This window comes from Pteropus alecto, unplaced genomic scaffold (genome assembly GCF_000325575.1).
Source record: "Pteropus alecto unplaced genomic scaffold, ASM32557v1 scaffold12, whole genome shotgun sequence".
NCBI lineage: Eukaryota > Metazoa > Chordata > Mammalia > Chiroptera > Pteropodidae > Pteropus > Pteropus alecto.
In genome coordinates this window covers 9,642,422-9,656,762 of record NW_006432669.1, presented here as the reverse complement: position 1 = coordinate 9,656,762, position 14,341 = coordinate 9,642,422, and the positions used below count along the sequence as shown (strand labels likewise).

Sequence of the window (14,341 nt, the reverse complement as noted above, 5' to 3'; positions counted from 1 at the left end):
CTAACTGTGGTTAAAATAAATTAAACATTTGAAATAATAATTATTAAGATCTACTACAAACTATAAGTATTTTGTATATTATGTAATTTATAATTATTCTTAACACATGCAAAAGAAGTAAATATCCCCATTTTATAAGTACCTTTTAAAAGGTAAGTTTTCAATCACCTGAAGACTATCTATGAAAATTAATCACACACTAGAACATTCTCAAAATAAAGAAGAAAAAAACCTGGCCAAAAAAATTTCCTTGGCAAGATAAATATGACAGTGAGAAGTCACTACCCAAAAGATTATGATTACATTTAACTACAAATGTCAAATTTTAGGACACATCAAAAGTGTTCTTGGTGACTTAAAGGAACAAGAAATTATAAGCCACACCAAGAGAAACTATAAATATGGTAAAAATCTAGGAGGCTTTCTTCAAGCTAAGTTAGTAACTCTTACTTCTACAGGATCTTATACTTGTGTCTTTAATCATAATTTAGTATAAACATTATAAATTGTCTCTCTAGCCTATGAGACTATCATTTCCATGCGGCAGGAGCTGTGACTACTGTACACATTACTAAATTCCTAGGGCTTAAATCAATGCCCTGCACAAAAAAGGAATCAAAGATTCTTATCTCTTCTTTATAAATTAGAAAACTGAAGCTAAAAGAGTTACATTTCTTTCCCCAGGTCCCATACCAGGTAAATTATAAGGCTCCACTTTGAATCTGTATTTTCTGATTATAGACCCAGACTTCTTTTCATCATAAGATGCCATTACTAGTTGGTATCTAAATTACAAGCAATACGTACCTGCTGGTTAATAACTTCCAAGTGCGAGTCTTTCAAATGTGTCTTTAACCATTCCGTAGCTTGGGAAGAAGGGTCTATAAGAAATGGGCATACACGACTCTAATTTAAAAAAAAAAAAGAAAAGATTACAAGTTTTTAGGAAATAATTTCCTAAAATTTTATGAATTACTTATTGAGTTTTTCTCTCAATCTTTGGAGACTATAAATATGTAACCATGAGGAAGAATTAATTAAAAGTAGTTTTTAACTCTATCGGGCGCCATATTAATAAATTTTAGAGTGATCAGTAATTAAGTTTAACTACAATAAGTATAGTCCTTACTGTATAGCCCTAGACAGTAACATAGGCAATCAGTGCTCTAGACAATTAAGTTATTGCCTTACTATATATTCTTTGGTTGAATAAGACATAAAGACCTTAAAAGACAAGTAAGAACTAATCACAAAAGTATTAATAAAATAATTTTCAATATAATTGCTTATATTTAAGATATTAATTTTTAGAAAGCAGCATATAGTTAGTGTGACAAAAGAAGTGTCATAGAAGAGAAAATTACATAAATTATAGTTTTAGATCTAATGAACTAGGAACTAAATGCATTACAGAATACCCTGCACTAATTAATAATTAAACTCAAACAAATAGAAAATTAAAAACCAGTGAAAATCCCCACATACAATGTCACTTATCAGATGAAAGGAAGCCAATTATATATATAATAAATTTAAATATATGTAAATATATGAATAAATAATTATTCATATATAAAAGTCATCTAATAATCATTGTTATCTAATACATCAGATTTAAATAACAATGAATGACCTAATTTTTCTTAAATTTTCACATTTATTTAAAAAACATAATGCAGTTGTATGCTATAGGGATAATAAAACACATGAAGGTCAAAGTGAAATGAAGGCTTAGAAATGAAGTATGTCTAATAAGGACAAGATGTTATTTCAGTGATGCAGCAAGGAATTTAAAACAGCTTTATTATTTTTTAAAATTCTCTGGAAACAATACACCCCACCCCCTTTTCGCTTGCACCCAAAATGAACCACAGTTTCCTCAGTGTCACACTCCTGTGTGATCTTCGCCCAGCATCTATTTCTGGAGGTTTCACTTACTGCTCCATCATATAAATCTGCTATTTCCAGCAAAATGAGATGGTTAGTAAATATGCTTTTAAGTATTACCTATGCCTAGATTTTAGATGTTATTCTATGCTAGCATTCAGCAGCAAATATTTAACAAGTCTTCTAGTTTTTCTAACCATGAAGATAACAATTTTAAATTTTTTAAAAAGTTCTTACCCATGATTTCAAACCAATGATCTGATGCAGTTAAAAAAAAAAAAAAGATAAAGTTTCAGAAAATCATGTTTTAGCACAGAAAATATGCATAAGAATTTCAGAGTACTCATGGACATGGACAATAGACTAATGGTTACCAGAGGGTCGGGTGGAGGAGGAGGGATAAAAGGGATCAAATATGTGATGATAGAAAGAAATCTAATCTAACACACAATGCAATATATGTGTGTGTGTGTGTGTATGTGTGTGTGTACATATATATGTATATGCATCACTGTTAAATTGTACATCTGAAACTTATTAGATTTTGTTAACCGACATCACCGTAATAAAAATGAATAATTAAAAGAAAAAGAATTTCAGAGTATTTCAAGTTTACATTCATTTATTTATACTTTTCCAGAGAGATTTAGACAAAATCTCTAAGGTATATTTTACGTTTGCATTTCATTATTAAATGTAGTTAAATGCTACATGTAAGAAATTATATTAGATCCAAAAATGTCAAGCTTTTATTCATTCATTCATTCATTCATTCATTCATTCATCTACCATACGTTGCTTAACTACAGTAACACAATGTGAGCGGTACAGAAATTATAACATTCCCTTACCTTCAATCACTTCACATGCAATAAAGAAGTAAACAATTAAAGAGGACACAATATTCTATGGAATCAAAGGGAGAGCTACGGGAATCTGCTAGGAAGCAATTCAAGTTAAACTAAGAAAGATAAAATAAACTTAGTTTCGCAAAGAAGTGAAAAAGCATTTCAGGCAAAGACAGCAGCATGATGGAGAGAGGAATAGAAAGCCTGGGTGCATTTGGAAAACTACCAGTAGGCTAGCATAGCTGGAGTAAAAACAGTAGGCAATAAAGATGCTGCAGGAATAATCACAGTCTTTCTGATCATGACGAGCTTTTCATGCCATGTTTAAAGATAATGAAATTGTTATACTTCAGGCAATGGGAAGTTACTGAAATATATTAATCCAGAGACTGTCATGATCAGATTAACATTTTAGACCAATCATCTCAATAGCAGTAAGGAAATAATACTAGAGGCATGGGACCAACTGAAATAATCATATAATTATCCAGATATAAAATATAGAAGGTCTAAATATAGAAGACCTAACTGGCAATGGATATGGTTAGAAGAGGATAAAAGCATAACGTATTTGAGAAATTGATTTCACAAGACTTTCTGAATTAGTAACCATAGGTAAAATTAAAGAAACAGAGTGAGAATGACTTGCAGTTTGCATCTTTCATTACTGGGCCAAGTATAACATCTCCATTGGTAGGAAATAAAAGAGAAGCAGTTTATAGCGAGTGGGGAAGGAAGAAAAAAGATAGGGTGAATAGCTACCTTTGCCTACCTTTCATATCAAACTCAATATGTTTTTGTTGGAATTATCAAGCATCTAACACTGCCCCCAAAGAACAAGCAAGTGACACAAACAAATCAATCAGAATCCTTTTGAAGTTATGACTAGTTAAGTCTAGAGTCACCAATGGCCATCCTAATGCAGGATGGAGAGAACCTATGTGAGAATAAATCCATCTCTTAAGATGGAGAGAGAGAATGATGTCCTGGTAACACCATCTGAATACTAAAGCTAGTCCCAATCTTTTGAACATCTCAGTTACTTAAAAACATAAGTTGCTTTTTTTTTTTTTTGCTTAAATGGATGGTATTTGGCCATTGAAAGATTCTTGACTAAAAATAATAATAATGATGATGATGATGATGATAATGATGATGATTAGTTAAGAGACAGCCTGAGCTACCTAGGAAGGAAGTTCTAGGTAATATCAAACAGGGAGTTAGAACTATAGATCAAGAGCTCAGAACAGAGGTCACAGGCTAGAGATATACAATACTTCCTTTAATTCTTCTCTCCTTGGCTGGGGTAAAGAGAAGACTGGGCAGAGGATATTTTTGAAAGAGATTATTTCAAAACATCTAGGATATTCTGTAATTTTATTTATATTTTTAATACCTGTAAGCAGGATAAGAGTAGAAACATTTTATAAATAAAACTAAGCCTATCTATTGATTAGCTAAGAAAAATTATATTAACAGGAATAATACAAATTTAATGAATTTAAAAATATACACAAAAACACATGCACAGGTATGAAAGGCAGTTTTACAGCATAGACTGGCTAGATGGCAATGTCTGAATCTTGGCTCTACCACTTGATAGCTTTGTGACCTTGGACAAGCAACTTAAACCTTCTGTGCTTCAATTTCCACATCTATAAAAAGGATAATACATGCACCTACTAGATGGGGTTTTGTAAATTCAATGAGTTTAGTATTTAAGTGTTTTACCTGTATTAATTGTTAAATAATAATAATATATGCATAACATAGCAAGTATGCATAGTGTTGATTGTTATGTTAATTATTTGGGATTTATTTGAAAAAGAACAATTCCTTATTTGATTTACCTTTATAACTGTATATTCTTCAGACTAGTATTAAATTAGTCTACATTTCCTCAGTATACACTAAATGGTAGGAAGGAAAAATCTGGATACAATATACATATAATGTATTATTTATTAATCAATGTCACCTCAATAAATTTAATTTAAAAAGAAAGAAAATAAACAGAAAACATAATTAACTTAACTGGAAAAAAAATTCTGAGTCATTTAAAGAAAATTTATTTGACACTTAACTGTCTATATATAATAAAAACCAAATAATTAATACATGTCTTCACAAGAAAAGTGTATAATACCGTGAGATTAAAATCAAGAAAAATTTATAATACTATGATATTTAAATTAATCCTCTTTTCCACCTTTTTGGATGTTTTCGCTCATATCTTTCTCCATATGTTCTAATAGCCTTATGCTCTTCATTAATGCACTGAATCCCAAAATATTAAAAAGATCATATAATTTATCACCCCAACCAGGGAACTTTTGAGAGTAAAAGGAAAACTGTTAATAATTACATCAGAACAACAGGCAGAAATCGTAGCAATCCACTATATACAGTCATCATGGCCAAGTTCTTTCCCTGTCCCTCAAGGACATAGATCATGTGAGCTTTCTACTAATCTAATCAATCTAATTCTTGTTACAGACCAATGACAGATAATTATTTGACTATTTCCTCTCCCAGACAATAAATGCACTTCAATAGTTAGCTTAACATAAATATGGTCATTCTAAGTAAGCATCTTTGTAAGACAAAGAAATAATTTGGGTTTTTCTTAGCACCAATTAATAAGTGACTACAGGCCTTAAATGTGGACCTCCACTGAGAGGGAGAATCTCAGAAAAGCTCTAGTATAGTTAATCAGATGCAATACCTCCCTGATTCAAAAATACATTTTATTAATTATATCTAGCCATTTTTTCTCAGGAAGACTTCCTAGAAACCCAGTTTGTATATATTTAGAGATCTAATTTCATGTTCATCACATATACTACACGTTGATGTTAAAGAGATGTTTTAGACATGCTATCCAATCACACCCTTACCTATAACGGTGTATTCTAAACCTAATATACTTTAGAACTGAGATAGAGTGTTGATCCTAATGGCAAATTCATTTCAACAGAATAACTAATTACTCTAAAATATTTTTCCAAATAGTTTTTGTTTTGTCATATAAATGCTTATAAGTATCTATAAGAAACTTGGCAATATTAAATATAAAGTAAGTTTATTATTAAAATTAATTTTAAAAACAATTTCTCATATATTTATAAGGAAAGATAATCAGAATACAAAAGTACTTATCAGTAAAATTAAATTATCATCAATAAAAAAAAATTATTGCAATAGTTTTTCTAAAGGTTCACCCCCCTGATTTCTTATGAAATAAAAAAAGAATACTTAAACTGGGTTTTTTAAATCTGCAAATGATTGCTTTCTTATATTACCGATAAAGGAAAAAGAGGCAATTACAAAACTCTGGTGAAAGAATAACAAATATGATTTAAAAAATCACACAATTTGCTATAACTGAATGAACTTATTTATATACACATTTAGAGTTCCAGATTTGTAATTCTAGTGTAAAAAATAATAATGAGAAACGTTTAAAAAATAAATTAAAGAACAAGCCAAATCAACCATTTAATCTTTGGCTACCAATTTCTCTACTGGTAACATGCTAATGTAATGAGCCAAAGTATATCAGCTGATTAAGAGTACTAATCGAACTAAATTATCCAAGAATGAACAGAGCCCACAAAACATTTCTTATAATATTATGCATGTGTTACCTAAAGAGGAGCATTTACTGTTCATGCTTTCTCTGAGACTTTGCAGATATGAAATAAGGAAATGGTGTGTGGGCAGAGAGGTTACAGAGAAAACAGAAAATTGGTGTCTCATAAACTATTGAGATAGAAAAAAAAAAAAACCAGGAAAAAAAATCATATTATCATGGGGCAAAATTATCTTCCAGGTTCCATAACAGAAAGGTAAACCAAGTTAATGGCAAAAAAAAAAAAAACTTCACTGAAATAAATTACTTATACATGATTTGGAATTTGCTTTTTTATGTTAATAAGGTTATAGTTTCAAGTTTAAACAATGACTTTTGGGACACGTATACTATGTGAAAAAATAATTTTCCAAAATATGCATATGATCAATCTCTAACTTATGGCCCAAAATTTATCTCATCTTCACTTTATATAACTTTGTTTTAAAAAGAAAAATATTTAAAAATATAAAATCATATACACTAGATGAAGGAACTATACAACCAAATAAATTGGGTATTCAAAAATATTTTCTATTACTATTAAGGAATTCAATTTAGAATATTTTGTCATCAAAACAGTACTACTTATACTTTTATAGTAAGGTAAAAAATAAATTACACTGGAAATTATAGATTTATCAACCGAATCATAAATAAATTTTCATTAGCAAAATATTTTCACATTTATTTAACAACTGTGAAAGCCTAAGAATTTGAAGAAGGTAATTCTTGGAGCAAGCTTCAAAAGAAACATCTCTTATGGGAAAATTTAAATGGATTAATTACCTGTAAGATAACAATAGCATTTTCTATGGAAAGGTCATCTGATGGTAGTCCCTCACTTTTCCAAATTAACTGCTCACTTTCAGTACAAAGAAATCTCCTCAGATCAAATTCTGAAAAGTTAAAGTTATCAATAATACTTTACTATAACAATCTTGTACTTGACAAAGGAAAGGAAATTAAAATTATTTAAAATATACTCAAACAAAAATTCTGTGATTATCCTTAATATTCAATCCATTCTTCTCCCATTTAACACCAGAAGCTAAGGGGAAAATCAGCTTAAAAAGAAAAACAAATGCAAAGAAATGGAATTCAGTTAATTTATATTTTATCTCTTAAATGAATGTTTCACAGCTATAATAATTTGTGAAAACCACAAAATTCACAAGGAGTTTTGGAGTTCCTGCATCTTATCATAAGATATAAAACTGCTATAAAATTAAAGTAATAAAATGTTTAACTGCAATCACGTAATATCAACAATAATTCAGTGGTCTCAGTTTTATAGAGTTTAGGAATAGAAGAATCATTATAATAAAACAATTATCAGAACATTTGCAGAATTTGGCAAATCTAAAGTAGCTATGGCATTTTTAATTTACAGAAAATTTTCTCATTTAAAACAAGAAAAATGGCAAAAAACAAAAGATGCATTTTTAGTATGCTGAAATTTCAAATTCATTAATAACTATATACAAACTTTCAAGACAAGCTGACTTAGTCCATTCTTCCAAACAGGCTTTTCTCAGACCCTCGGGAGCAGCAGAAAGATATGTAATAAATGCAGCAGCTAGTTGAGCTCGTTTAGGAAGAGTAGCTAATTCCTCTGTTATCTCTGCAACCTGAAAAAAAAAGAGAGAATGATGTATGGATATGTTTTAACATGAAAAAAAAATGACAGCTTCATAAATTAGAATTTTGACTGTGGAAAAAATAATTTATGGATTTAAATTACTTTAAACCGATCTTCAATACAACTGTCAAAATGTAAAAACTTCAATAAGGTCTTCCACCTCACTGATATTAAACGAATGTATGACATCCCAATATATTTGTAAAGATAAATATATGTTGTCATTGAAAGTTCCAAATGATTTTAATGAATGAAAAACTTTTGTCTCAATCACAGTTAAATATGTATTGTAAATGAGCATCATTTTGTAAAACATAAGTAAGATGTAGTATGAAAACATAAGTAAGATGTAGTATGAAAACAAACATAAAGCATGGAGACTCATTATCTAAAAGCATAGTGTACCTAAAGCATAAGTTTCAGCAGAAAGAGTAGCAATAAAAAAGCAAAGAAAAAAGAGAGAAAGACTAGAGGGAGAAAGATTGTGAAAAGTTTCTCATGCCATTCAAAAGACTTCTATTTTAACCTGTGGTAATAATAAGCCATTAAAAGTGCTTAAAGAGGGCAGTGAGTGATGTGATGAGACTGGGTTTTAGAAAGATGATTAAGCTAAGGAATGAAAAACAAACCAATTAAAAGGTCAGATAGGAAGGAGACAAGTTAGGAGAATTCAGGAGAAAAAAGAAAAGGATTGGCATTAAGGATAGAAGGCAAATATGGGAGATATTTGCAAATGGATATGACAAGTAAACAATAGTCTAAGACAACCACATGTTTTTAGTTTTAATGCCTTGAAGAAAGATGCCTTATGAGAGATAAGAAATAAAAGATTTGGGATGAGAAAAAGAAAATAAGTTAATTTATACATGTTATGTTTGAGTTCCAGAGACAGTTAAATGCAATTATCTAAAGGGTAATTGAAAATATGAATTTAAAACTCAGCTAACTAGAAATATAGCTCTGGTCAGCATCAGAGTACAGGATACTCTTACGACTAAATGAAATAACATCAGAATACTTGCAGAGAAAGGAGCTGAGAAGGGGCATAGTTAGGGCAATCAAACATTATTGGATGAGCAGATGAGGAGAATCTGGTGAGGGAGGGAATTTAACTGGTTAAAGAAAAACAAACAAACAAAAAACAAAGTCAACACTTTAACAGAGTTAAAATAATAGTAATAGAAAAAGTAAATGGCTAACACTGTCAATTCCTAAGGTTATTGTCCTGGTGAAGTTAAATTAAAAAAAAAAAAAAATCTCTAAGCTTAGAGTGTCCAATTTTCCATGGACTCATTTTGTCCCTGCTCTTCTCCACATTAACATAGATAACTAAAAAAGGGATAGGTTGTTTTGTCTCAAATCCATTCATATAAAGATATTTTGCTTAAAGATTAATTCACATAACAGCCATTAATATCTAGATTATTTATCTTAAGCTGAAATTTAATGGGTATTTCTTTCCTTTTTTAAACAAATAGACTACATTACAGAATTCCTGTATTTTAAAGGAAGCCCCTTTTTGACCTCTCTCTCAAACAAACCTGTGTATTCCATCTCTTGTGTTCTCTATCAAGCTGATTAATTAAGACTTCTGCAGCTTTAATTGTTTCTTGTGCTTTGCTTACTTCAGATTCAAGTTTGGCAGCTTCTGAAGTCCTGCTCTGAAATCTATGAAAACATTAAAATCTAATTAAAGGCAAAGAGATTTAAGAGGGATTTGATTAATTAACCTTAAGTAGTAAACTTTTATATGAAAATTTAATTAATGATACTACTGATAATATTGTGTCAAAATATCAACAGAACAGACACATGTGCCAATACATATATACTTAAAGTGTAGCATTCTCACAGAGACTTAAGTCCCTGTACAAACTTCTCCATTTGACATTGAAGGCCCTGTCATAAGGTTGATCCAATCTATCGTTTCAGTTTTATTTTATTCTATTCCAGTCCAGCAAAATTATATGTAAACATCTGAATAATTTTATATTTTCATAAAATGCTCTATCCTTTATCTGCTATGCCCTTCTTCAGGATATATTCAGAATATCTTCCATCCCTTCCTTATCCCTATCCCACTCCTCACTCTAATTCTCTCAAACATCTACCTATAAAAAACAAAATTTTAAACTTCACCTCAAATATTCAGTCAACTGTATATATTCTACCCCTATATGTCCATTCACCAAAGTTTGTAACTCTTTTTAAATTATTTTCCTAAAAAAATACTTGTACAAATTTATTATTCTATTACATAAACTAATAATATTCCACATGATTAGTTAGTCCTTCAACACTTATGTTAATTGCCTACAAATGCACAGGATATGGAAACATATCCAAACAGATTACTGCACGGTTCTCACCAAGAATCAACAGAGGATCTAAAATTCATGTGTGGGTGTGTCTGATATTAAGTTTGATGTACTTTACAGCATACATCATTGCCTGTTGAAGTGCTCTATTCCTTCTCTTAGACATATGACACTATAGAACACAGATATCCAATAGTGTAGCCACCAGCCACATGTGGCTACTGAGATTTAAATTAATGAAAATTAAATAAAATTTGAAATTCAGTTCCTCAGTCTTATTACCCACATTCCAAATTCTCAATAGTCTCAAATTATTAGTGACTACCATATTGGATAGCACAGATTATATAACATTTCCATCATCTCATAAAATCCATTAGATGCACTACTTTGGATCTGGAAACAGACCATAACACCTTTACTTACCTCAACAATTCATACTACACCTTGTACATGGTTTTGCAGTATATATTTGATTAAATTTACTTGCACATTTCTGTACAAGTGATATTAAAAATGGCAAATGTCTCCTTAATTTTGTCTAATTAGAATTTAAAAATTGATAGATCATGCTTATTTTTCAACTCTCTTCTTCTTTATAAATAACCGAAAATAAGATTGTCACTCACAACCTAGAGTTAATTAAATCTTAATTAAGGATCATGATAAATAACTACTGTTAACAAGAATTCACTCATTCTTGACAATGACTCTAAAATGGAAAATGCCATTTTGTTTCACTCAAAATTAAAAGTTAATTCCAAAATTTTTCATAATAATCCTCCTAAAATACTGGTAGTATTATATAGTGATTAAGAACAGGAAATTCATAAAGTTAGGCAAATCGAGATTTTAATGCTAGCTTAGTCATTTACTAGCTGCTCAACTTAGGCAAAAAGTAACTTTTCTAATCTTCAGCTTCCTAATATGCAAAATGGAAGAATATCCACCTTTTAGTATTGTTTTAAGTACTAAAAAAGATAAATGTTTAAGGTGTCTAGTACAACACCTCACACATGTGCAAATGACTTATAAACGGAATCAAAACATTACTACCATAGCTAACTACTCAATAAATATTAAACAATTAGCTGAATATTAAATACTGATTCTGAGCATATGATACTAAAAAGAATGAAATATTTTTCTTACAGTTCACAAATTATACCTGGAAGAAAATAATGTGATTTCTTTCCTATGTTTCTAATGTAAAAAATATTCAGGAATATCAAAAACACTGAATTTATGAGTTTGAGGTTTTGGGGTTTTTTTTTCTATGAGTAAATATATATAAATATAAAGAGAATATTATTCTTGACTACATATAGAGAAAAATTGGTAGTTTTTAGTCTAACAAATTCCTTTTTGGTACAATAATTTATATTTCTTCCTTAAGAAAAAAAGGAAATGTAACACATCATTTGAAAAAAAATGTTTTTAGAAAAGTTTCAGTTTCATAAAACTGAAAGCAAATGATAACAGATACTATATTTAATCTCACATAGTAGTCTCCACCCCACCCCCTGTGGTTTTGTTTTCTAGGGATTCAGTTACCTTCGGTCAACTACAGTCCAAAAAAGTTAAATGAAAAATTCCAGAAACAAATAATTCATAAATTTTAAATTGAAAGCCATTCTGAGTAGTGTGATGATATCTCATGCCATCCTCAAATGCTTTCATGCCCAAGAAATGAATCATCCCTTTGTCCAGGATATCCATGCTGTATCTGCTACCTGCTGTTAGTCACTTAGCAACCATCTGCTTTATCGGATCAACTGTCACAGTATCACAGCGCCTGTATTCAAGTAACACTTATTTTACTTAATAATGACCCTAAGGAGCAAGAGTAGTGATGCTGGCAGTTTGAACATATCAAAGAAAAGCTGCAAAGTGCTTTGTTTAAGTGAAAAGGTGAAAGTTCCTGACTTAATAATAATTTAAAAAAAAAAGTCAGATGCTGAGGTTACTAAGATCTATGGTAACAATGAATCTTCTAGCTGTGAAATTGTGAAAAAGAAAAAAGAAATTCATGCTAGTTTTGCGTCTGAACCACAAGCTACAAAAGTGATGGCCACAGTGCCTGATAAGTGCTTAGTTAAGATGGAAAAGGCATTAAATTTGTGGGCAAACATGTGAACAGAAAATGTGTTCCTATTGATGGCAACATGTTACATCAAAAAGTAATGAGTATATATTAAGACTTCAACAAGGGATCCCCTGAAACCAGTGACTACATTCACATAACTTTTATTATGGTATTTCATTATAATTGCTCCATTTTATTATGTTATTGTTAATATCTTATTGCACCTAATGCATAAATTAAACTTTAGCATAGGTATGTATGTATAAGAAAAAACACAGTAGAAATAGGCTTCAGTACTATCCACATTTTCAGGCATCGACTGGGGGTATACATTTATAAACTTACTTTTCTTTGAGTTCTGATACTTTTTGACCAACAGAATTAAGAAGTTCCTCTAGTTTCCTTTTTCTGTCTTCAGTTTTCTTCAAATTTCTAAAATATAATTCAATTTTATAAAAGTCAATCTATTTTAGATGCCAACAAAATGCAGCAACAGCACCTTAAAATGTAATCTTGCAGTAAATAAATAACAACAGTCAATAATTCAGTAGTCATTATAATTTTACTTAGAATTTTATTTGAAAACGATGCTAAAATTAAAAGTATATTTTCCGGGAGTACTAAAATATATAAAGCTGTACTAAGAGAACTAAAGGGAAAAACTGACCAAAACACAACTATTAGAGGTGATCTAAATTCCCAAATGACAGCCATGAACAGATCATCTGAACAAAAAATCAATAAGGAAATCAGCCTTAAATAACACATTAGACCAAATGAACATGACTGATATTTACAGAGCCTTTCATCCCAGAACAGCAAGTTACACATTCTTTTCTAGTGCATATGGAATATTCTCAAGAATAGACCATATCTTGAGACACAAAACTAGCCTCAGCAAATTTAAGAAGACTGAAATCATACCAAGCATATTCTCCAACCGCAATGCTTTGAAATTGGAAATCAACAGCACGAAAAAAGGAAAAACTACAAATATGTGGAGATTAAACTACGTGCTAAGACTGGGTTGAAGAAGAAATATAAGAAAAGATCAAAAGATACATAGAGACAAATGAGAATGACAATAGGACATATCAAAACTTTCAGGATAGAGCAAAAGAAACAATAAGAGGGAAGTTTATATCATTACAGGCCTATTTCAAAAAAAACAAGAAAAATCCAAAGTAAACCTAACAGTTCAACATAAAGAACTAGAAAAAGAACAAATGAACCCAAAGTTAGTAAAAGAAAAGAAATAATAAAAATTAGAGCAGAATTAAATGAAATAGAAAAAAAAGACAATAGACAAAATTAATGCAACCAAGTTCTTTGAAAAGACTAATAAAATGGACGAACCTCCGTCTGGACTAAGGGAAAAAGAGAAATGTCTCAAATAAAATCAGAAATGAACTAGGAGAAATTATGACAACACCACAGAAATACAAAAAACCATATAAGAATACTATGAAAGACTATATGCCACCAAATTCAATAATCTAGAAGAATTGGACAAGTTCTTAGAAATAGATAATCTTCCTAGACTGAATCACAAAGAACTAGGAAATCTAAATAGACCAATCAACGGTAAGGAAATTGAAACAATCGTCAAAAACCCCCAAAAAAGTAAAAGTCCAGGACTAGATGACTTCATTAGTGAATTCTATCAAACATGCAAAGAAGATTTAATACCTATCCTTCTCAAAATCTTCCAAAAAACTGAATAAGAGGCATCTATGCTAATTCATTTTATGAGGCAAAACCAACAATTCCCTGATACCAAAACCTGGCAAGGATAACACACTCAAAAAAGAAAATTACAGACCAATATCTCTGATGAATACAGATACAGAAATCCTAAACAGAATAAAAATTTGAAGACAACAATACATTAAAAAGATAACACATCATGATCAAGTGGGGTTCATACCA

At 30.1% G+C, this 14,341-nt stretch overlaps 1 protein-coding gene across 2 annotated transcripts in view; it reads right to left on the bottom strand.

The window, feature by feature from the left end:
* DYNC2H1 (dynein cytoplasmic 2 heavy chain 1) overlaps window positions 1-14,341 on the bottom strand; it is a 258,081-nt gene that overhangs the window by 145,718 nt on the left and 98,022 nt on the right. For both annotated transcript variants that reach the window (XM_025043743.1, XM_006907520.3), the window contains exons 60-64: window positions 12,758-12,844; window positions 9,550-9,676; window positions 7,856-7,997; window positions 7,156-7,265; window positions 808-906 (exon numbers count right to left, since the gene is read on the bottom strand). In XM_025043743.1, coding sequence (XP_024899511.1) covers window positions 808-906; window positions 7,156-7,265; window positions 7,856-7,997; window positions 9,550-9,676; window positions 12,758-12,844 — 565 coding nt within the window. The remainder of the gene's footprint in view (window positions 1-807; window positions 907-7,155; window positions 7,266-7,855; window positions 7,998-9,549; window positions 9,677-12,757; window positions 12,845-14,341) is intronic.